The following is a 22,432-nucleotide window of genomic DNA, read 5'->3' on the forward strand; positions in this document are numbered from 1 at the left end:
AAAAGAAGAATTTAAAAAAAAAAATTCCAATGTGGAAATCGCCTAGAGTATTCCCTACTGTCTATAACCTGAATTGACTTGAGAGGCCAACCTTGATCCATCAATCCATACTGGATTTCTAGGGTTAGCACACATTCTGATCAATACTGATCTCAATTCCATTATTTTATTTCTACAAATTTTGAACTTATATAACAATTCTGGCTCTCAGTGTCCCATTGTGACGAGCAGCAACAAACAATAATGGCTCCGTTGCGATGTGATTCAAAAGAGTAATTTCCAGACACCCAAAAAAAAAACAGAAGAAGAAGAAGAAGAAGAGTTTCAGCTTCACAAGTGGACCTTAATCTCTCCCAAAAGGAGCTTTTGATAATATATAATCAGAAGGTTACAATCAATGGCGGTACAATGATTATATAAATCAATAATGTTACAATCAATGGAGTACAAAATCAACCCAATCCTAAACAAAGGTTGAAGCGGAAGAATTGAATCACTTGAACAAGAATAAGAATCAAAAGGCAGATCTCCTAAACAAAAGTTCAATCGGGAAAAATAATGACCTGAGCCTAGGGCTTTCCTAGACATCGAATTTCTTGGGTTGATGCCAATGCGCCAAACTTCTTGCCAAAGAGCCAAGCAATGAGTTTCTGGGAGGAGCTCCCCTCTTCCCATATAGATGCTTTCCTCCCAAATCTGAAAATATTAAACCAGTGTCCTTCCTTCTGTCGATCTGCATTCAAGTAGGATATAGGTGACTAAGTCCTACATTTTCAATTTCGTTCTCTTTCCCAGCATTAAAAGAAGCCAATTATAAGGAACAACCAAGACAAAAGAGTCCCTAGTTGTAACACCTAAGTAATGGTATTGATTAAACGCAGAATTCTGTCATGACACTAATGTCCAGCAAGCATGAAATGTTGCTCTGCAAATTTAAGACTGAATGATATTGATATTCTGAAATCAGCATACCTTGCTTATCCTTCCATTTTTCAAATGATAACGGACACCAGACCAGTTGATGGACTGAGAAAAATGTGATCGTATTGCAGAAATAGGATATAAGAAATTGTCAACCAACGTTGCAATAAATACCTGCTCATTGAGAATAAATTACAACCAAAATTAGTCAGTTATTGTCTAAATAAATTTTAATGAAACAATGAGCCAAATACTAGCAATATACATACAAATACTAAACAATTTCTCTATCTTTCGGTTTATAATGCATAATAATTTAAGGCATTGTGCATGTGGACTTACAAGAGCCCAGTTATAGGAATCAAGTGAGACAGCAGGCCCCTCAGGAGACAAGATGTTGCAGAGTTCAATTTCCACCTTAGTCAAGTTCCACATTGAAAGAAGTTCCAAAATAGTGCACAGGGCCAGACAGCACACAAGCGTCAATCCTAGGCCAAAGCAATTCATAATAAGTGAAAGAATAACTAGAAAGAATGAACACCTAAATATTGTCCAACGGTCTTTTCAAGTTTGTGTTTACTTCCTAAATAAAGTGTATCCTCTTTCATTACTTTTTCCTTCCAGTTCTTTAGGAGTCATCACCACGAGACTCAATATGTCAGTAGAGGTTTGAGGACCCACTAAAATATCTTGAATTTCTTCTATGGGTAAGAAGTAAAATTAGATTAACACTTTCCTGCACGGGGATTTCAATTGAACCAAACCTACTCACAAGGGATTGTATGCTCACCACCAAAACCAAAAGATGTTTCATCAATTGGGTACTCATTTAGGTATACTGTTAGTGCTGCTGCAACATGAAACATTGCCATGATGTAGGGAGCAACAAATCCCCAGGAAAGATAGCAATGGGTAGAAAATAGAGCCCGATTCATTATCCAGTTAACTTTTGATGTATATGATTCCAGAACAAATGTCTGCTTCCTCAGGTAATTCCAGTACCTACAAAAAAAAAGGATTAAAAGTTAACAGGATAAACAAAGGCATCAGCATTGAGCCAAGAGGCAGCAACTTCACAGATCAAAAGATGGAACCTCCAATAGTGGAAAAGATCACAAACTCCCCTACATCGGTTGTATCCAAACAGTGAATAATGGATTTCTTCAGAGTTCAATAACTTCAGATGAATTGGATTGTCTATTGCTGTGACATTGCACTGTACCATGTAGTGGCGATATCTGTATTTTACTGCTATTGCTACCATACTTTTTTCCCTAAGTTAAAATTTGACATTAAGTTAATTATAGCCAACTACTTCTAGAAGGGGAAACCACCACAAACCTTGAGAAACTAAGATCACTGGCAAGGGGATGAGGGAATACAGCAACTGGTGGCGATGTTATAAGCCGCTTGTGTGCACCTACAAACAGGCAAGTGAATGGATGCCAATAAGCAACATTGTAAATGAAATATATATTAAAAGCTTATTATTGAATACCAACTTTAGAAAGGTAAGCAAATATTGGTTAAATCTTGAAAAAAAAAAACAAGAATAGTGTTTTAATTAGCATGGGATACTGACATGAAATTCCAGACACAGAAATTAGGTGTACAAAGTGGTGATTGAAGAAAACTTGATATTCAGATAGATTAGCATGGATATGTAGTTAGGTTGATGCGTATCTTCTTTGCCGTCCCTCACAATTAATTGCCATAGTTCCAGCATACTGGTATTGAATAAATGAAACAGTTTAAAATTCTATTGCGTTATCTAACAGATCTAGAAATGTGAAGAATCTCCAAGAAGGGGGTAGCCCGTCATTGCAGATTCATTTTTAATGTTCGTAAATATTTAACCGTTTGGGGTCTCACTGTCTTAGGAAGGCCTTGAAACATGGCAAATAACATAGTTTGCTGATTCTAATAAGGTAATAACCAATAGGAAAATCAAGACAATCTTGTACATTTGAAAAGCATATAAGCTAATACACTGCAATATGCACAACAGTTTTTTTTTTTTTAAAAGAAAAAAAGAAAAGAAAATAATTTAGGGGCACAACGTTCATCTAAACGGGTATCAGAGTTGCACTATGAGCAAATCACTGAGAAAAGTATTTATTCACTACCAAATCGCACAGCAAACTAATAAGCCAGGAAGTGCAGAATACATGCTCTAGCCACATATACACATAAAACAAGCAGAAAGGGGGAAGACAGCATTTAATGGTGCGACTCAATATATAGAATTACAAGTTTAGATTATATTTGCACCAAAATTTGTATCATCATTGTTTTATATTCCATTGCTGACTACTGAGAAAATCATCCACAATTAAGAATATCAACCACTAACACAAACAATCAAGTATTAATTGAACTCATGTAGCAACCAAAAGCAGTATCAGTATCACATTGCATCACTGAAGCAACATATGTGCTTAGATATCAAGGCATCATTAGATGGTAGAACTATAAGAAAGTTTCTAGATCTGTTCAACTAGGTTTTACAATAATAAGACAGTGGAAATTAAATTACCAGCTATAGCTGCCAGGGTCATATCATCAGAATAGCCACCATCTTGAAGTCCAGTAACCACACCATATAAATCACGTCTAAAATCATCTGCATGCATCTGAATATGAACTAAAGTTAAGAGCAACAGAAACGAATCAGAGTTGCAACACCAAAAAATTAACGTACAGAGATCATTTACCATCATGCAACCTCCCCACAAAAAGAATGTTCTTCCACCAGTAGCAAATCCCATTGAGCAGGGCTGCATTCAAGAGCAGGAAAACAGAAGTTGTAATTAAGCATGAAAGAGAAACTATTAGAGGAGAGATTTGTCACAAAACAAGTATTAGTAAACAAGATATCAATATCTTAATCAATCAAACCAAAGATGGTTGAATTGCTTTGACAAACTGATTGTATCTCTAATTTTAAGTGATTTTGAATAACAATGCAGAAAAAAATTCATACATTCCCTCTAAAGTCCAAATGTATTTAGATGTGGTTCTATCCTTGCTAACTAGGGATCATTTAAATTCTTGTCTGTAAAAGTGATTGTTAATGATGCATAAACACAGACATGAAAAAAAAACAATCAGAAGTTCCCACCTTTCAGATAATTTACAATAATCAATTGAAGTTGCATGTAAAATGCATTGGTTTTGTTATGTAATTTGGTACCCTTAAGGATAGTGCTGCGAAAATGCGCATATTATAGAAAATAGGACAGTAAAATGCCTATTTACCACAGACACAGAAAACAGCGGAAAACCATATACTGAAATTTTAAATACTTACATACCATATGGTATTCATAAATGCAGTAGCTCCCTAAACTTCCTGAAGGTAAATCAAGAGGGTATCCTGTTTGAATAAAGATCTGCACATAAAATAACTATCAGAGTAAAGCAATTGAAATGTTCCTACTTGATATTATGAGCATATGACAAAAACAACTGGAGAAGTAATGAGAATGAAATAAGCACAAAATTGCAATGACAGAGATACAAAACCACACCTCAGGATTTTTCTCCATCTCTGCAGTAAGGGCTCCTATGGTCCCAGGATGCAACCTAACGTCATCATCAAGAAACAACACATACTTGCTCTCTTTATGCATCTTCTCCACCCCAACCTACACATGTAGAAGAATAAGAATCATTGTACTTTAGGAAAAGTAATATATGCCATAATGCACAGTCCTTGCCTTGGAAAGAAACTGTGAAATGATATATGGATTTCACTGATGGACATACAAAACTCTAACTTAGAACCTAAATAACAACTATTTTCAGTCTGAGAGTGAAATTCCAAAATGAAAACTCATATATTGGCATGATAAAAATTATAGAACATCCTATAAAGTATTAAAGAATCCAAGCCACATATATGGAAGATTATGGCAGAAAAAGTTGGAAGCTTTACATACTAACTGATTATGTATTTTCTGGCTGCATGTTGTTGACAAATCAGCAACAACAATCTTTACATCAATGTTGTCCTGTAACCAAAAATGATAAGTCAGGAATAAAATAAAGTAATCAATAAAACAGATCCAAACTTTGAGTAATAGAATCCAGAAGAGCATTACCCCTCAAGAAAACATATTGTAGATATATACAAAAATAAGGGTGTCTGGGGTAAAAAAAAGGGTTCAAAGTAACGGTGTCTATCAGGACAGATTCCATCCCACTACTGGTACCAAAGGTGCCAATTTTAGAACCATCCCATTTAGTTAACAGGGCCAAACCTAGGTCCCAGTCCTGGTTATTAAGGGGACAAGACATACCAGTGGGTTTTACGCACTACATAGAATGGAGAGCTTTCTGGTTACTAATTGGATGGTTCCATTATTACTGTTGTGGATCCTTTCATATGAGATCTAGGTTGTAACTTAAAAATAAGAAACCATGATGAATTTCATGGTTTTACTTCTTCAAATTCCTTCCTAAGATCACATATAAGCTCTTCAAAATAACAATTCAGAATGAAATGACAAAATAAACAAGTACACGCATGGTATCAGCACCATCACATCTATAGAAACAAAACTAAACACTCATGAGTTGGTAACACCATAATAGAAATACAACCCAAATACACCAAAATGCAACCATAAAACTTGAACACCAGTACATGGAACATGCCCATCGAAATTGTATTGGCATTTTCATTACCTAATCAGTATTTCAGCACTAGTATCATTGGGAATCCCATTCCAAAACTAAGTCGTCCTGTCATATTTATTATTCAGAACCAAAATCACATCTCTTCACCATCTGTTTATTAGTGAAATGGTCCCACACTAGATGTTAGAGGAATGATTCTCAGTTCTGGTCCAAATTTGACACCGTTAGCTTAAGGAGGGTAGAAGTAGATACGGCAGTAACAGCACAATGCCCAAATGAGGTCACAATAGATGTATATAAGGGCTTAGGACATGTGGTTTACCGTGGCTAACCAAGTTGCTTAACAAGAGTAAAGCGCCATATGAATGAAAGAGACATGCCATGATTCTGACTTACAACAATTTAAGTGATCTCAAAGCTGCATTAACTATAGAGGCAAACAACTGACAAGCCATGCAATGGAATCATGGGAGATTGTTACTAAAATCCACCTGAGATGATGTTGTAAAAAACTTCAGAAAGAAAAAAAAATTGGAGACTTGGCAGGGAATGGAGCCGCCCTTTCCCCCATTCCCCTTGGCAGCCCCCATTAGCTCCCTACCCACCGGTGTCCCAGACCCGGTCAGCCCTCTTCTCTCCCCCCCCCCTCCAAAACCTCCTCTAACCTCTCTCTCTTCACTACTGCCAACCTCCCTCCAACGGCTAATCCCCATGCGCCCTATGTCCCTCGGAACTCTCTCTAAGATTGTGAACTAGAGTTCATGCCTAGTTGGGCATCTCCTTGGAGCGACACCACCCTTTCCCATTGTTCAATACTCCCTTCTTAAGCAATGGAAGGCTCAAGGAGCGATGCACACCTTGCTCCTCAACAATGGCATATTCATCTTCAAATTTTCTAGTGAGGAAATCAAGCTTCATGCTCTGGAAGGAGCTCCATAGTCAGTTGGCTAAAAATCCCTCTTCCTCAGACAATGGACTCCACAACTGCAGCTCAGGAAAATTGATCATAAGTTTGTCCCTAATTGAATAGCTTTGCCAAGCCTCCCATTTCATCTCTGGAACACCGAGTGCCTAAGCCGCATTGGTTCAATGATCTGAAAGCCCCTACATATGGATGCAACAACTGGAAGCATGGAAAGGTTGTCCTTTGCCCGTATTTGTATCGACATTGAAGTTGAAAACCTTCTGCCAAACTCCATTTTCATCTCTGATGAACATGGTAACGGGTTTCATCAACCCCTGGCATTTTGAGAATCCCCCCTAACTTGCACCTCTTGCAAAGTCTTTGGGCATTCCCCGCTAGAGTGCCCATCGCCAAGTAAGTCTTGGATTCTTCCTCTCCTCCTCTCCCTAAACCCTCCCAACACCCTCTACCCTCAGGCCCTTGCCATCTCCGCCCTCCCAATCAGGGCAATGCCAATGCTTGCCGTAGCAGCTAGCAGCCCCACCCTATTGTTAATTCCTCAAATTGGCCCCTTAAGGTTCCTGCAATGGCACCAGTAGCTTCCCCTCTTGCCCTTGCTACTTCCTTTCCTGTCATTGATTTGAGTTTTGCTTGGCCCTGAACTATTGACATGAGCCCCAATAGGTTCGCAATCCCCTCAGTTGAGGGTGATCCATCCCTGGCCCCTACCTCTCCCCACTCTGCCCCCTGAGATCCTGCCAACCTCGGCTGACAACCTCTACCCCCTCTCCTACGATTTCCTTTTCTCCCTCCCTTGCTTTTTGCCATCATCTTTGCCTCTCTCAATTTCCTCCCCTCCCTCCATTCCCTCTCCGTCACACGTGCCTAACATTGTGGCTCTTCTCCCACTTCCCCCCTAAAGCACTAGGCCTATCTGGCCCCCTTCCCTCTCTTAATAATTCCTCCCTTCATTTCCCTACCCCTAGGCCCACCTCCTTTTCCTCCCATTTTACTCCTAACCCTCTTCAGCCCAGCTCCCACTCAGCCCCCCCTTCTCCCTCCTCCTTTTCCCCCTCTTATCCCCTGACACCTTTCCCAATCTCTTCCTTACTCCCTTGGCCCACCCAACTCTCTTCCTGCCCTCTCTCCCCACCTTCTCTCTCCTTTATCTTCGGCCCCCTTCTTTGTTTGTGGCTTCCTCCTCCTCGTTTACCCCCTCTTATCCCCTGTAGTAAGGCCCACCCAACTCTCTTCCTATCCCTCTCTCCCCACCTTCTCTCTCCTTTATCTTCAGCCCGCTCCTTTGTCTGTGGCTCCTAGCCCCTCCCTCTCCATCGGCCCTTTCCTCTTGTTTTGATCTCCCTTCTTCCCCCCCCCTTCCTTTGGTTGGGTCTTGGCAATGGTGGTGCCTCTTTTGACACCAAGACCCCCTCCTCTCTTGTTCATTGCGGAAAAGCTCTTGTTCCACTTGAGGGTCGCTGCTTCCTTGAATTAGATTATATTGTGGAGCTTATGTTTAAGAAGAAGGGTAGAGAAAATAGGGGGAAAAATTTCTTCCCTCGTATTGTCTCAACTTGACTTTTCCCCATTTTTCTTTCTAGTTGTTTCTTAAGGTCTCTTTGGCTTTGTCTGGGCTCTTCGCCCTTTGCTTGCTTGTAATTCTCTTGAATCTCTTCCCTCACCCCCCCCCTTTTTTCTCCCGTTTTGGTAATGAATTTTTTATTCATCCCCCAAAAAGGAGAAAAAAGAAGAAGAAGAAAAAACCACCTGAGACAAGAAGCTACTGTCACAACAACAAATTTGATTTATACCAAGATAGGAGACTCATGCTAGGACCCAAAGATTGCAACAAAGATCTCCACATGGACAATTAGAAAGCGTTTATGATACAGCCCCTAAAAAGCTAATATAGAAAGTAGAGAAGATAAGTGTTTCAAGTAATTAAGTGGACATAATTGAAGAAATGGACAATGATGTGGCGACAAACGTAAGAACTGTGGGGGTTCGAAGAAAATTATCATAGTTCCGCAATATCAAGGAGCAACTTTAAACCGATATTTGTTTGCACTTATCATCGATGATTTGACCATAAGACATTCAAGATGAGGAGGTTCCTTGGTGTATGCTTTATTCTGAGATATTGTTTTGGTGGATCATGGAAAAGCAGGGAATAAAGCCAAGTTATAGTCATGGAGATCAACCTTAGGAATCAAACAGTTTTCAGATAGGTAGAACGAAAACATAGTATATGATATGTAATTTTAGTTACACTACAACAAATAATGATGTCATGAAAACTGATTCCGGCTCAATCAGAAATAAAGAAGACGAATATAGTATGACATCTTACACGACTGTGACCAGTTATGATATGTGGTACAGAATTTTTGTAGTTAAGGAGCACTACAAAGGTAAAATCTATGTAGCTGAGATGAGTATTTGAGACTTGATAGAGACGAGTGGCAAAACTAGGAAGGATAAAGTAAGTAATGATTATATTATAGCAAATCTGAGAGTAGCTCCGATACATGACACAATACAAGAAAGTCATTTGAGGTGGCAAAAACTGATGTAGGCTCAATCAAAAATAAAGAAGACAAATAGATTGCAACATCTTACAGGACTGCGACCAGTTATGATATGTGATACGGAATTTATGTAGTTAAGGAGCACTATAAAGGTAAACTCTATGTAGCTGAGATGAGGATTTGAGACTTGAGAGAGATGAGTATAGGAAGGATAAAGTAAGTGATGATTATATCAGAACAAATATGAGAGTAACTCCAACACATAACACACTACAAGAAAGTCATTCGAGGTGCATGATCATGTTCAATAGATGCTTTTAGATTCCCAAGTATAGACGAGTTATTTGATTCATATTGAAAAGACTAAGAGAGTCAGCGGCAGACCTGAAGTGACCTTAGGAGAAGTGAAGGAAGACTTGCATAGTTTAGGCCTTGCAGCAAGTCTGACCTTGAATAGTACTGACCACACAGCGAGGATTGATGTGACCAACCCCATTTAGATGGGACAACGCTGAGTTTTTGTTGGTAAAACAAATCCAAACAATGGCTACTACAACTTTATTGTAGTTTTGAATGCTAATGAAGCAGAGGGCACATGGTACATAAAAATAAAAAGTTAGGTCAGGTTTCAACATGACAGAAAAACATAGAAGATTCAAATTTCTTTGAAGAGTAAGCCCACATACTCAAACCGATAACTGTTCATATTCCAGAAAAGAAAATAATAATGGAATTCTAAGTCGGTTAGCAACTAATGCTTCCAGTACTCACAACCAACAGCCGTTTTGCTGCATCTGTCAATCTCTCTCTCTTTGACAATTGATGATGTCCTACAGCCAGAAGTTAATGAAACGAAAAGTGTCCAGCTTAAGGCTCAAGAGTGTTAGCTAGTTGAGGCAACAGGACAGTAGGTCCTATGCATGTAAATTTTAAAACAACTCTGGATATATAAATGCAAGGTTGCTGTGCCAAACCAACCCCTCAGATTGCAAGGCCAAACAAGGATTACTAATGACATTAACATGCAAAATCAACATTAGGAATTCTACTGAATCTTCAATTGATTTAAGAAAACTCTCACTGCTATCATGAAACCAACCCCATCAATACATGTACTATCAAGGACCTGAGATAATTCAAAAGTCATCCACAGCCTATACCAACAAAACAAAGTAGCAACCATTCATCAGAACCATTGAATCTTCAATTCTTTCTTAGCCTTCATAAATCAACATAAAGTTTTCATGATATATTAAAAAAATATAGTAGATGATCATGAAACAAAGAGATCCAATTGCCATGGTACCTCTGTCCTGACAGAAACTATGGGATGTATTTTGCAGCCTTGTTCTACTAAAAGGTAGGTGTTATGGTGAAAAGCAGATCAAATGGAAAGAATCATTTTTACCTTAAACTCAGAAATCAGCCGAGACACAGCATGAAAAGCAGGATCCTCAGTGCTTTCCACCACAAAAAGGAATTCCAGGGGACCACCATAGAGGGATGTAATCTGCATTAAATTCAAGAATCTAGAATTTATAAAAGCCAGAAAGTGATATGACTAGTGTTATAAGGACACAGGGACTCTGTAATGTCATCAAATGAATAAACAAAAGTATTTAAAGACCCAAAACTGACAATTACATTGGAACTAAATCCCAACTGAAACTGGCTGAGATTTGAGAGCTGTCTCAATTTTGAAGAAAACCAAGATGAGATATGGATGGGGATGAAAAATACCCAGGAAAGAGGTAGGTGAATGGAGCTGCTTGGAGTGAAAACCAAGATGAGAATGGTTAAAAAAAAATTAAAAGGAAAAAAAGTCAATCCCCCAGTTCAAGAAACAAAAACTAGATTTCAAAGGTAGGAGCAATTTCGACTTTCTAATGCAGGAGTTAAACCTAAGAATTTCATATTTTCATTCAAAATGATTTGCAGACATCAAATTAAGTTGGCCAAAAGATAACTCCTTTAATATAAATTAAGATTAGGCAATCTTAGATTTATTGGAAAGCTTATATCCAAAATTGCTTAGACCTGATTTATATTAATGGGGTTATCTTCCAGTCATACTTAATTTGGTGTGCACAAATGTTGTTCGAAATTGCATGAATGGATATATTTCTTTAGACATCAAAAAAAATTAATATTTTACCACTCTTTTGGTTTTTAGCAATGTTTTATCATATAAAGCCTTATGAAATTTTTAGATTTGAGAAAAGCATCCAAACTAGGCCACATACAAAAAATTAAATGTTAAAAATTATACCTAATGTTGAAAATCAAGTTTCTGTTCTTAAACAGGGGATTAAGATTTAGTTTTTCTTTTTTTTCCCCTTCTACTTTTATTAGCTATTTTTTTATCGGAATCAGTATTTATGAATAATATCCAAAAAACTATTTACCTAGACAATACCAGGCACAGTCTTTTCTTTTGGGTGAATTCATCTTGATTTCCAGCCAATGTCCAGAAACAAAGTTGGGCCAAAACCATAAGTAGCATTCTGAGTGTTGCTTTTTGTGAAAACAGTTCATGCACTGTGTTTAGAAGGTAAAAAATACACTACATACAGAAAACCAGGTTTTTTTTAATTAAATATAATAATTATCTAATAATAATAATAAACCCAACCCACCAACCATAGTTTCGACAGGATTTATCCATATCTCAGTTTCTGTCTGGTTAAAACCCGAGATTTTGAACCTTGATTATGAGAATATACAAAAGCAAGCTGTGTGACCAGGGATCTAATTATCCTTTTTCAAATATGGGTTCCTTTTCTCCCAAGGTCAGCAAAAGGAATATCTACTAGACAAATTAAGAAAGCTAACCGATCCTCTAGCATACAACAGTAGACTATGAAATTCTTCCAAAACACAATATAAGCTGAATTTTTCCTTTTCTTTTCAAGTCAAAGAAAGCTTGTTTCATTGAGTCAGCATTCTGACCTGACTTCTCCAGTTTTGTAGGTTGTGTTCTCCAAAACCCTTCAAAGGCATCACAACTGACACTCCTGGCAAATTGATCTGATTAGAATGCTCAAGTTCATCTATATCTTGACAAATAAATGAAAAGTGATTCCCACGTTTAATGCCATCCTTCATGCGTTTGATCTCTCTGTTCCTGTAAGAACAATAAGATGATGGGATAAGTCTCATCGTTAAACATGAGCTTCCCTATTTAAGTGAAAACAAACAAATGATCCATATGCTACCAGCGGCAACAGTAATTAGATTTACACAACAATATGAGATACCTGACACAGGAAGCAACAGCCCATCCAATGGCTAGAATAAAGCAGATTAAACACCCCTGAAAATGGAGAGAATAAGAAGGATTAGCCCTTTATGTAAGGACTATGAAACCAACAAGAGAACGCAATAGCCCTTTATATTTTTTCTGTGGGTACAACTGTGACTTGCCCTCACCAGCCAGCAAAGATAACATAATACAAAACCCTATAACATAATCCATTCCTAGATTCCATATATCAACCTGATGTTCAAACCATTGATGAATGAATGACAAAACATAATAATAGGCTCCAAATCATTTGAACAAGTTCCTATAAGGATTCATAGACCGATCTCATCACCTCATGTCCTAGTTTCATCTATAAAATAGCAGGTACTTCTACTATGCTACCATCAAAGGACTAAAGACTTACTTCAACTTCACTCCTTTATATGCTTAAAGTCGGAACACATTTCACCTATGAAACCATATTCACATCATTCTCTTCCCAAGCAGTAAACGGGCTCAACTAATGTCAAGGCAAGGTTTACCCATATGGATAATCCGTTCGTACAAGTTGAGAATACATTTGCATGGAAAATCATATGCACTGCAATTAATTACACACGGGATGCACAACACGTTGTCATTATTCCTTTTCCATTATACAGTTTCCCAAATATTAAAAAATAAATAAAAAAATAGAGAAGGAAATGGGTCTGCCCTCGAGAAAACATTACTAGACTTCCTTTGTTAGGCAATGTGTAATATAAGCAGTTTTAGCTTTGCAGATGAATTTACATCCTGGCTTGCTCAAACCGATTCTACGGGTACCTGATTTAATTCAAAACCGCCAAAGTATCATCGTTATCACCATATATTATGATCATTGTGGCACCGTTCAAAAAGAGTTGGAGCACTTCATTTGTCTGAGCCAGAATTTCGTTTGACATCTGGAAAGATGTAGTATTTCTACATTCAAATGCCAGATTAAAAAATGAAGAGATGATATTTCAGAACTAGTTTACAGTAAATCAGGTTCACCGTTCCCGCTAGCAAATAATATTTCAAAAACATGCTCGTTCTAATAGATAATCTTCTCTGCTGGGTGAAGATCACGACGGAACAACCAAAAAGTCAGACACAAAAAGTAGATAACAGTAACAACATAAAACGTTAACGTCTCAGATCCATATAAACAGAGATAGAGACGTCATTCATCTTCTAAAATTAGGAAGGAAAAAAAAACAATTCCTTCTTTAAAAAAAAAAAAAAAATCAATTCTTTCTCCTTAATAAACAAAAACAATTGAAAGAAAAGCAAATGAGTAAGAGATGAAGAACCTGGATCTGAATGAATACGGCGAGAGGAGTACAACAAGCTCTCCCTGCGGCCAAGAGAAACGAATCAAGAGCTCCAAACACCGCCATTGTAATCCTTACTACCTATGCCAAGGACGTTTCGCCCAGGAAACGCCCAATATATATCAGTTCGAAATGCTTTTTTTGCTTTTTCCTTCCGTTTTGAAAATTTTAAAATCGACACTAATGGAAAGCAACGATGAAGAAGGAACACAGGAATTGAGAAGATGAAGAATAGAGAGGAAGAGTGACGCCTCAATCTTGTAAATCTCTCCCAGACATTGACGTAACAGATCAGAACTTGCTCTGCTCTTTCAAATGGGGAGGAAATAACCCACGTACCGCCACTCCAACCCCCTGAATACGAGAAAAAAAACGAAATTTTTGAGAGAGATGGGGGCTGGGGTCAGACAGGGTAAGCACGGGAGAGAGAAAATGTTGATGGGTCGTTATTTATAGGTTAGAAGGTATGGTAGCTAAGCACGTGCGAAATCCACGTGTGATTGAATCATTTTGTGGGGAAGTTTTGCTCTTTAAATCTTTAATGTTGAACGAGAATCGAATACTTCATAAAGATTCTAAACTTCGGTTCGAATCTTCCACTCTTCCTTGCTTCTCTTCTCTTCTCTTCCTTTCACTTCTATATCTTATTGTCACTCTCAATTTTATCTTCACGCAATTGCATGCCATTGCCACGCCATCCATGAAAATCCCTAAATTAATTTTTTATTTGTTGCAAAATATTTATTTCAAACAAGCAACATGTCCTAACTTTCTACGCAAAAAAAAACTCATAGAATGACAGAGGCAAATTGAACTTTTACCCATTTTTGTTAATCCATAAACACGATCTCAAATCGAAATTGATCGATATCTTTTTGGAAACAAACAAAATATGAAAAACTCATGGATCACCTAAGCTCTCTCTAAGGTTTGCTTAAGAATAAGAAAGAAGAATCTCATGTAAATACCAAGAAATTAGATTTAATTCTATTCATGGAGATTTCGTAAATATCCATGATAGATGTTAGTGCTCTCTTCATACTTTTACACTACAATAAAAGTGAAGTCCATTAGAGTCTTACTTTTAATCTATTTTGTCAACACATAGAAGTGGGCTTTACTAGTATTGTGTGGTAAAAAAGTGTGACGAATATTTCCAATATCTTTTGTTTTCACAAGAAAGCCATTTTCAAACCAATTGATCAAATTTGTTTTTAATTTTTTTGTATATTTATTAAATTTAATTATTTAGCAAGTTACTATAGTCACTCATTAGTTGCCACGTTAGCAATGTTGAAATGTCCAATGTTTATGATTTATTCTTAAAAATTATTGAATCTAATCTTATCTAGAAAATTTTGCATTTTGAAGAATTATTAACATTAAAAATATTTATTTATAAAGGAATGGCTCATTAAGCAAACAACAGAAGAAATATACCAATGAAGAGTAATAAAGTAATACCTACAATTGGGAGCAGGAAATTTGATAAGAACAAGAAGAAAAGAGAGAGAGCTGTTGTCTTGCACTCTTCCTTAAAACATTCTTTGTTGTCATTAAAAGTCAACTGTTTCGAGAAACGTTTTGTTAAAATTACTTTCTGTTTGATTTAAAAGCCGAGGCGGGATTTAGAATGACATTTGTGAAAGTGATTGAAGCAGGAGAAAATTAGATGGGACCAGATTGTCAAAAGGGAAGTTGGGGTGTGAGTTGGGCCAGGAGAGATGGGAATCTATAGCGACCTTGATTGGAATTTGGGCCCCACCATGCTCCAAAATCTATATCTGGTTTTGGCTGCTTTTGGCTTTAACAGCACAGCATGCTACTTGCCGCCAGGCGCCAAAGATGGAATTTTTGACAACTAAGCAAGATACCCATCTGGCCATGTGGCTGGCCTTGATTGTGTGTGGACGCGCGTCTATGGCCCACCACCCACAAAAATTCATTAAATTTTAAATTTAAAAATATGGTTTGAACTTTGAAACCGTTCCCTTTATTTTTAACTCATTTCCTCTCCCTCGCATCTTCTTTGAGATTTAAAAAAAAACTCTCAGGCTTCAGCCATGAAGCACGAGAGAAAGATAGAGCACATGCCTCATGCCCATCTCACAACTACTAGTCTCTCAACTCTCTCAAGTCTAAACAGTCTTGCTCGAACCACCTTTCCTTCTTCCTCTGATATCATTTACAAATATTTCCTTCTGGAAACTATGACATAATCCTGATTCCTCGAACCATAAGTGCAGAAATGTCAGCCAAACACCTAGTCGATCATTCAGAATTTAGTATTGACCATATATATGAATAAAAAGTAAAATTTTGTTAAGTACTTGGAAAGTTGATATGAACCCAGAACCCATACATGAGCATGTTTCTGAGCTTCTGGAATTTTCTTATGATATCATCTCCTTTACCTGCTATGGTGGCTATGGATTGAAATCCTCCAAGTTGGGATTTGGCGACCTCATTCATGATCTGGTACTTTACAACCCAGGTCTGAGTTCCGATTGAACACAAATCATGACTTCTTTTTTAGATTTATTTATTAATGCTCTTATTTCCTTGAATCTCATATTTTAGAAAGTTTCTGAACTTATCATAAACAAGCAATGGCATGTTCCTTTTAATTGAAGACATCCGACACCTGAGTTCGGCTTGTGAAGAATGCTATTTTACTTTCGTTTCTAGGAGATTCAATCATGTATCGGATCACCTAGCAAGGAGGGCCAAGTCACTTTCAGGCATGACTAGTTGGCCTTTATCCACTCCTTGGCTTCAGAATCTTGTAACTTTGTTTCCTCGGCTTTGCCTTAATAAATTCGTCTGGTTTACCAAAAAAAAAGGCATGTTCCTTTTAATTATTAGGGTAATGACTAAATTCCTCCTACCTGGGATTCTTGCTGACCTCATTCTTCATGATTTGGTTTTTTCAGCCGAGATCCCCAGTTGTACAACACCATTCATGCCTATTTTCTGAATAGGTGGATGTTATCTCTTTGTATTCTTTTTTATCATAAAAAGAATAGGCAACCAAGATATAGTGTTAGGCGTGATAAATGATGATTTTTCATCATTTTTCTAATTGTCTCTAATTTGAATTATTTTCATATTATTTGTTCCTTTCATTTAAATTATTTTTAGATTATTTCCTCCTCTTGTTTGAATTCTTTTCATTCATCCTTTTCATTCAAATTATTTCCATACCATCTCATCGTTCCATTTCATCAGTATCCTAATTTGGCTTGATTCATTTTTCTATTGAATCCTTTCATACATTGTACTTCCATACAAACATTTCCATATATTGTATTTTCTTATTTTATATATTTCTTTTATTATTTATAGTTACCTAACAACATGAAATGTATGTTGTCTATATATTTGAGGTTCTCTCATATGAAACTATACAATCATTTTTACTATTGAAGTTATTTCTTAATAAATAGTTTTTTGGGTATTAGTTTTACACACACAACTGTATCATATCAGTGAAGCTCCATCAAATCTTTCTCTCTCTCACTGTCTGAAATGGGATACAATCATGTTCATTCTTTTGAAATACTACTATTTGTGAGGAGATCACATCCTGTTGGTCTTCTTTTTCTTCTTATTTGGATGAAAAATAATTTGTTTCTGAATAACTCACCTCAGGAACTAAGGAGAGGGTATTCACTCACTGAACAAGTGGGAGAAACACAGTACTTTCACTGTAAATGTGCCATAATCTGATAACCTGAAAATGGTCCATGCAGGAATGGCATTCGGATATAAAGTCTGGGATATACCTGGTAGGCCCGATACATTTGTTTGTTCTGTAAAAACAGAAGAAATGTTGAATCTCACCCTAACATCAATTCCGTTCCTGAATCAAGTGGCTAACTGCCAAAAAATTAAACACCTCCCCTGCAGCTGCCTCTTCAGCCTGCAAGTTCAAATGTAATTCTCACACTTAGTATGTGTTCGCTGCAATCCTGCCATTGTTGTCTACCACCACCGATTTTCACTGGCCCTGAATTTCTGAGTGCAGAAACGTTAACAGTTACCTTCAAAAACATGTTCTGATGGCCTTTTTCTGAGCAACAGCCTCCCCTGCAGCCACCATCGTAGCCTGGAAGTTCATATGTAATTCTCACATGCAGAGTATGTCGTTGCTGCAAACCTGCCATTGTTATCTACCACCACTGATGTTTCACTGGCCCTGACATTCTTTGTGCAGAACCATTAAGTTAGCTCCAAAACCATTTTATGGTGTCCTTTTTCCGGGCAACATGTGCTGCAGTCCAAAACAGAAACCGAAAAATGATTGTATCCAATCCTCCACTGTCCCAATTTGGTGGTATGACGGTGAACATGATTTAGGCTGACAAAATTTGCATAAAATACAAAGCTTGAAATTCAACTAGAAAGCCCCATAAGATAAAAGTTCACCAATCATGTGGCTGTGAGTGCACACTTGATAAAGGCCATTAAGAGTGAGACGAAAGAAAAATGGTGAGAATCCCTATCACCAAGCAAATGCTGAATATGGGCATAGCATGAAAATATCCTCCAAGGTAGCTTTACCATCATAATGTTTGTAGCAGGAATACATGAGCTGAATTAAGAGTATTAGTGTGGTAATAACCAATGAGACAATTTTCACAAAAAACAGATGCTGTTTTGGAAGACATTGAACATGCACAGCAATAGACATCACTGTAGTTGCAGTAGGGGAGGGGCTTAAAGGCAATAATATCAAATAAGCAGATGCCACAGATAAAAGGTCAGCAGATAAGAGGAATGGATCAAATATGTCTCTGTTAACAAAATGGGATACAAGGAACAGATGTAATGATCATCAAAATATGGGTCGTTTCTCTTGCACATATTTGATCTAAATAATAAACATGTACATTCATCAAATAGCCTGTGAAATGACACTCTGAATGGCAGTTAAGTAGTTAACTAAACTTGTAACCATTTAGATTATGGTCTAGACTGAAGTATGTTCTTTTACTTATTTATTATATTACTATTATTTCTTTTATGTATGGGGTCGGTAGTTGAGTGTTGACTAATATGTTTAATGATGTATGACGGTGTCAATGTTTATCCAGCAATGGCTGCCATAATCAGAACATACACCAATGGAGGAGTTACTACCGTTGACTGAATATTGTTACAAAAGCCAAAGAACACATTGATTTTTAATTTCTTTTTCTACCATATTTGGCATTTTCTCTCATAAGAAACTCGATTAACCAATAGTATTTTTTCTGGAGTTTTTAACATAGTTGATCATAACACACACACACACACACACACACACACACACACACACACATATATTCGTTTACCCACCGCTTCTTGTTTCACAATTGACAATTCATATAAGCAATACTCGTTGGCCTTGAAATCTTGAATGGAGTCGGTCTGCTTTAAGATATTAAGATAAACAGGCATCAGGACATTGCCTATCAAAAGAAAAACAACCTTCCTACAAAAAAACATAAGACAGTTGTCTAATACTTAATGTGGATTCTAATGAACTAAAATTGAATACAAGAATGTTGCCTAAACTTATCAGGAAGTAGCAAAATTTTCAACTGCAGTGGACCTGGTATTTGCATACTAAAGAAACAATTTTTAATCAAGATTTCCTAGTTCTTAATTTATATATTCAAGTTATGTCTTTTCTCAAGGCACCTGGATTTTGCTAGTTTATATTTAAATGAGACCTTCATAGCTAATGTAAGAGCACAAACTAATACTACAGAAAAAATAGAATGATTTCACCACACATAAGCTTCCAAGTGCTGGCTTACCGCAGCAAATTATTTTCTTAATGACCTTAGCAGCCAATAAGGATGTCATCCCATCAGGGTTTAGTAGATTTCCAAGAATACAATCACCTCCATGGAGAGTCTAGGTATTCTAGTTTAAAGTTCAAAGAAAGCATAAGGAAAAGCATCAGATTGGCAAGATCATCAACAAACTAGAAAATATTATTGAACCCCATCCAGATTCAAGGACAGACTGTTTTCAATGCACAGTAATGAACACCATCCAGATTCAAGGACAGACTGTTTACAATGTACAGTAATTCAAGTAGCTTGACATAAGTAGGGCTCAGTCACACTAATATCACATAACAGATATAAGACTACCTGCACAAATGTGCATAAATGTATGAGTACAATCTGACCACAAGCTGAACATCTCCTGCTGGTGAGAAGTACCCAATTGAGCTCAAATTTGAGGCAGATGACAGGGTGCCAGAGACAAAAGGAACGATAGATAATAAAGCATTTGCAGTCAAGAAGCGACACGCAGAAAAATGGAATTCTGAGTATAACTTCATTGCCAAGAAAATTAGTTGTTGGCCAGTTTTGGAAACATGAAGGAGCTAAAATTATCATGCTCCCAGAGTAACTTATGACACATGTATGGATGCAGGGAAACTAAATTACAACTGACGAATAAGCTAAAACCTAGCTCCTTTTCAAATGAAACTTCATACATAAGCTACCACATCACAAGTACCAATAACCTTATGAGTTGTCAAATGAGTTAACACTACTGAGTTACTCAATGCAACAACAGATACACCTCTGAGCTCAGTCAAGAATTCTACATTGACAATAGATACACCTCCAAGCTCAGTCAAGAATTCTACATTGATAATAGGCTGTAAGAAATCCACACAGGACATCAAATAATCATGTGGGAAATCGCTAGCACCAAGTGCATAGGTTTGCTTATCACCTCAGTGAAAATTATGGTTGCTGATGTTGTTTCTAGACAGATGATGAAGAAGCACGCCAGCTGCAACACTGACATTCAAACTTTCAACAGCCAAGAAGGACTGGAACTCCTCACCAGAGCACCCATGGTCTATCATCTCAGTTTCTTCAGCTTGGATTCTCCCAACAGGAACACTGTGAATGTTTCCTGGGATTCTTATCAGCTGAGTACAAGATCTCTCAACTAAAGGCCTCAACCCAGTGCCTTCACTGCCCAAAACAAGAATAGTTGGCACACCAGGCAAAACCTCGCCCAGAGGAACAGCTTTTGAAGAAACAGAACCCCCCAGAACCCTCCATCCATTCTCTGCAGATGATGTCAAAAACTGCATCATATTCTTGCAACATCTCATCTCCATCAGTTCAAGTGATCCTGCACTAGCTTTGCTCACAACACCACTCAAAGGAGCCGAATTTTTTGCACACAAAACCACCCCTTCAACACCAAAGAAATAAGCAGAACGAATAATGGCCCCTAAATTCTGAGGGTCCATGACCTCATCTAAAGCAATCCAGATAGGGGTCTTCTCTTCCTCCACTGAAACAGAATCGAGTTCCCGCATGGCTACCATCTCCAATGGGGAAGCATCTAATACCAAACCCTGATGGGGACGATTATCCACAATCATATTGAGGTCGTGCTTTGATGATTGTGTTTTGGTCATTCCTATTCTTTCTGCTATTTTTAGAACCTTTTCAAACCCCTTCTTGTCTTTCTTCTTCCTATTATTGCTGCTCAAATCCAAACCCTCTTGGACATAAAGAGTATAAAACTCTCTCCTTCCTGCTGATAAGGCTGCTAAAACTGGGCCAACACCGTAAACTGCTTCACCAACCATCTTTGGAATCGTTGATTCTGTAGCCTCCCTCCATGTCTTTCTACCCCAATTCTCTTGTCTATTCCACCTACGCAAATCAGGATTCTCCAGCCCAGACCCAGATTCTACATCGACAAGTTTCCTGTACCTATTTCTGATCTTATTCCACCTCGGATCATTTTCATTCTCAGCATCATTTTCTTCCGCTTCCACCATCTCATCCCTCTCCAAATGACTGCTACTAGTCCTACGACTTTCCACCATGTCTGCCATTCGGCTCTCACCTTCTCCATACCCAGCAACAGTATCACCATCATGTTTCTTTAAGAATGTGTTTGCGGATTCCTCCCAGGAAGAGCGACTAGTCTTCCCATTCGGCAGTTTTTCCAACCTTTTAGCCCTCTTATTATCGTAAGCTGATATCCAAGGAAAGGTTTTCTTACTTCCTGCTTCACTTCTACGTTCCAGCGCTTTCTGATGAGACCCATTTGAATGATTTCTGGTACCAATTGAGTTTCCAAGATGTAACGGAACTATGAAATTCCTGTGCTTCATTCTTCTACTCAACCGAGAGGTGCTGGGATGGAAACCAGTCGAGAAATTAACGGGCTTTAGCGCTTGGAGGATTCCAGTGGTCTGTTCACAGCACAAACCAGACATGTTCCTGAATCTTATCCCATTAGGGCTTTCCATACATATTGTATGAAACCCATCCATAAGCAATTGGGTTTTCATGTTGTGGAGGTGTTGAGCGCCTTGGGATCGGGATGAAACCCTAAAAACCAAGGGAAGAGCACGACTCTTTACGAAATTACAATTCATAACGGGAATCGACTACAGGAAATATGATTTTGCAGCACGAAAGAATTGCAATATTTGAAACAAAATCTAAGACAAAATGTTCATACACAGTACCTCGATTTCAGAACTAAATTGAGGAATTAGACAAAAGACAATCATCGTCTACGCTCCATCAGTTGCAGGATAGGGAAGCCTCAGGGTTTAGGGCTTAGGTTCGCCGGGAACGCCTAGCAGAAAATTATGGACTAAGAACAAAACCATTTCGAACCGGGCTGGCTTTTAGGTGCCTTGAACTCAGACCGGGTCCAAACGCCAGTGCAAGTAAGGGTGTCAATACGTTACCGAAACCGTTTAACCATACATTACCGTACCGTTTAAAACCGCACCGTACCATACCGATTCAAATTCGGTACGGTATGTACCGAAACTGTTTTCTGT

The 22,432-nt window shown here is 37.8% G+C and overlaps 2 protein-coding genes across 2 annotated transcripts; both read right to left on the reverse strand.

Annotated features, from left to right (window-relative positions):
• Positions 1-302: 302 nt before the first annotated feature.
• On the reverse strand, positions 303-14,003 carry LOC149021745 (uncharacterized). Its single transcript, XM_089149942.1, has 14 exons — positions 13,573-14,003; positions 12,252-12,307; positions 11,944-12,118; positions 10,403-10,504; positions 4,863-4,934; positions 4,452-4,568; positions 4,236-4,313; positions 3,636-3,698; positions 3,458-3,554; positions 2,263-2,341; positions 1,712-1,923; positions 1,264-1,409; positions 973-1,095; positions 303-733 (listed from the first exon to the last, which is right to left on the reverse strand). The coding sequence occupies exons 1-14, from the start codon at positions 13,657-13,659 to the stop codon at positions 581-583; spliced, it is 1,560 nt and encodes a 519-aa protein (XP_089006068.1). The 5' UTR covers positions 13,660-14,003; the 3' UTR covers positions 303-580.
• A 2,715-nt stretch (positions 14,004-16,718) lies between these two features.
• LOC149021746 (tRNA/rRNA methyltransferase (SpoU) family protein) lies at positions 16,719-22,227 on the reverse strand. The gene is made up of 2 exons (XM_089149943.1): positions 22,109-22,227; positions 16,719-21,968 (listed from the first exon to the last, which is right to left on the reverse strand). Exon 2 carries the CDS (start codon positions 21,926-21,928, stop codon positions 20,339-20,341), a length of 1,590 nt encoding a protein of 529 aa, XP_089006069.1. The 5' UTR covers positions 21,929-21,968; positions 22,109-22,227; the 3' UTR covers positions 16,719-20,338.
• Between the last annotated feature and the right edge of the window lie 205 nt (positions 22,228-22,432).

Source organism: Hakea prostrata, chromosome 3 (assembly GCF_041222555.1).
Source record: "Hakea prostrata isolate BN-2017 chromosome 3, UWA_Hpros_2, whole genome shotgun sequence".
NCBI classification, from domain to species: Eukaryota; Viridiplantae; Streptophyta; class Magnoliopsida; order Proteales; family Proteaceae; genus Hakea; species Hakea prostrata.

Excerpts from the sequence above, each read along its gene's own strand:
- LOC149021745 (XM_089149942.1), bottom strand. The coding sequence starts at position 13,659 with ATGGCGGTGTTTGGAGCTCTTGATTCGTTTCTCTTGGCCGCAGGGAGA. Across the intron at positions 10,505-11,943 it reads TACAAAACTGGAGAAGTCAG|ATTACATCCCTCTATGGTGG; the intron begins GTCAGAATGCTG and ends AATTTAATGCAG. Across the intron at positions 1,096-1,263 it reads ATTCCTATAACTGGGCTCTT|GTATTTATTGCAACGTTGGT; the intron begins GTAAGTCCACAT and ends CTCAATGAGCAG.
- LOC149021746 (XM_089149943.1), bottom strand. The coding sequence starts at position 21,928 with ATGAAAACCCAATTGCTTATGGATGGGTTTCATACAATATGTATGGAA.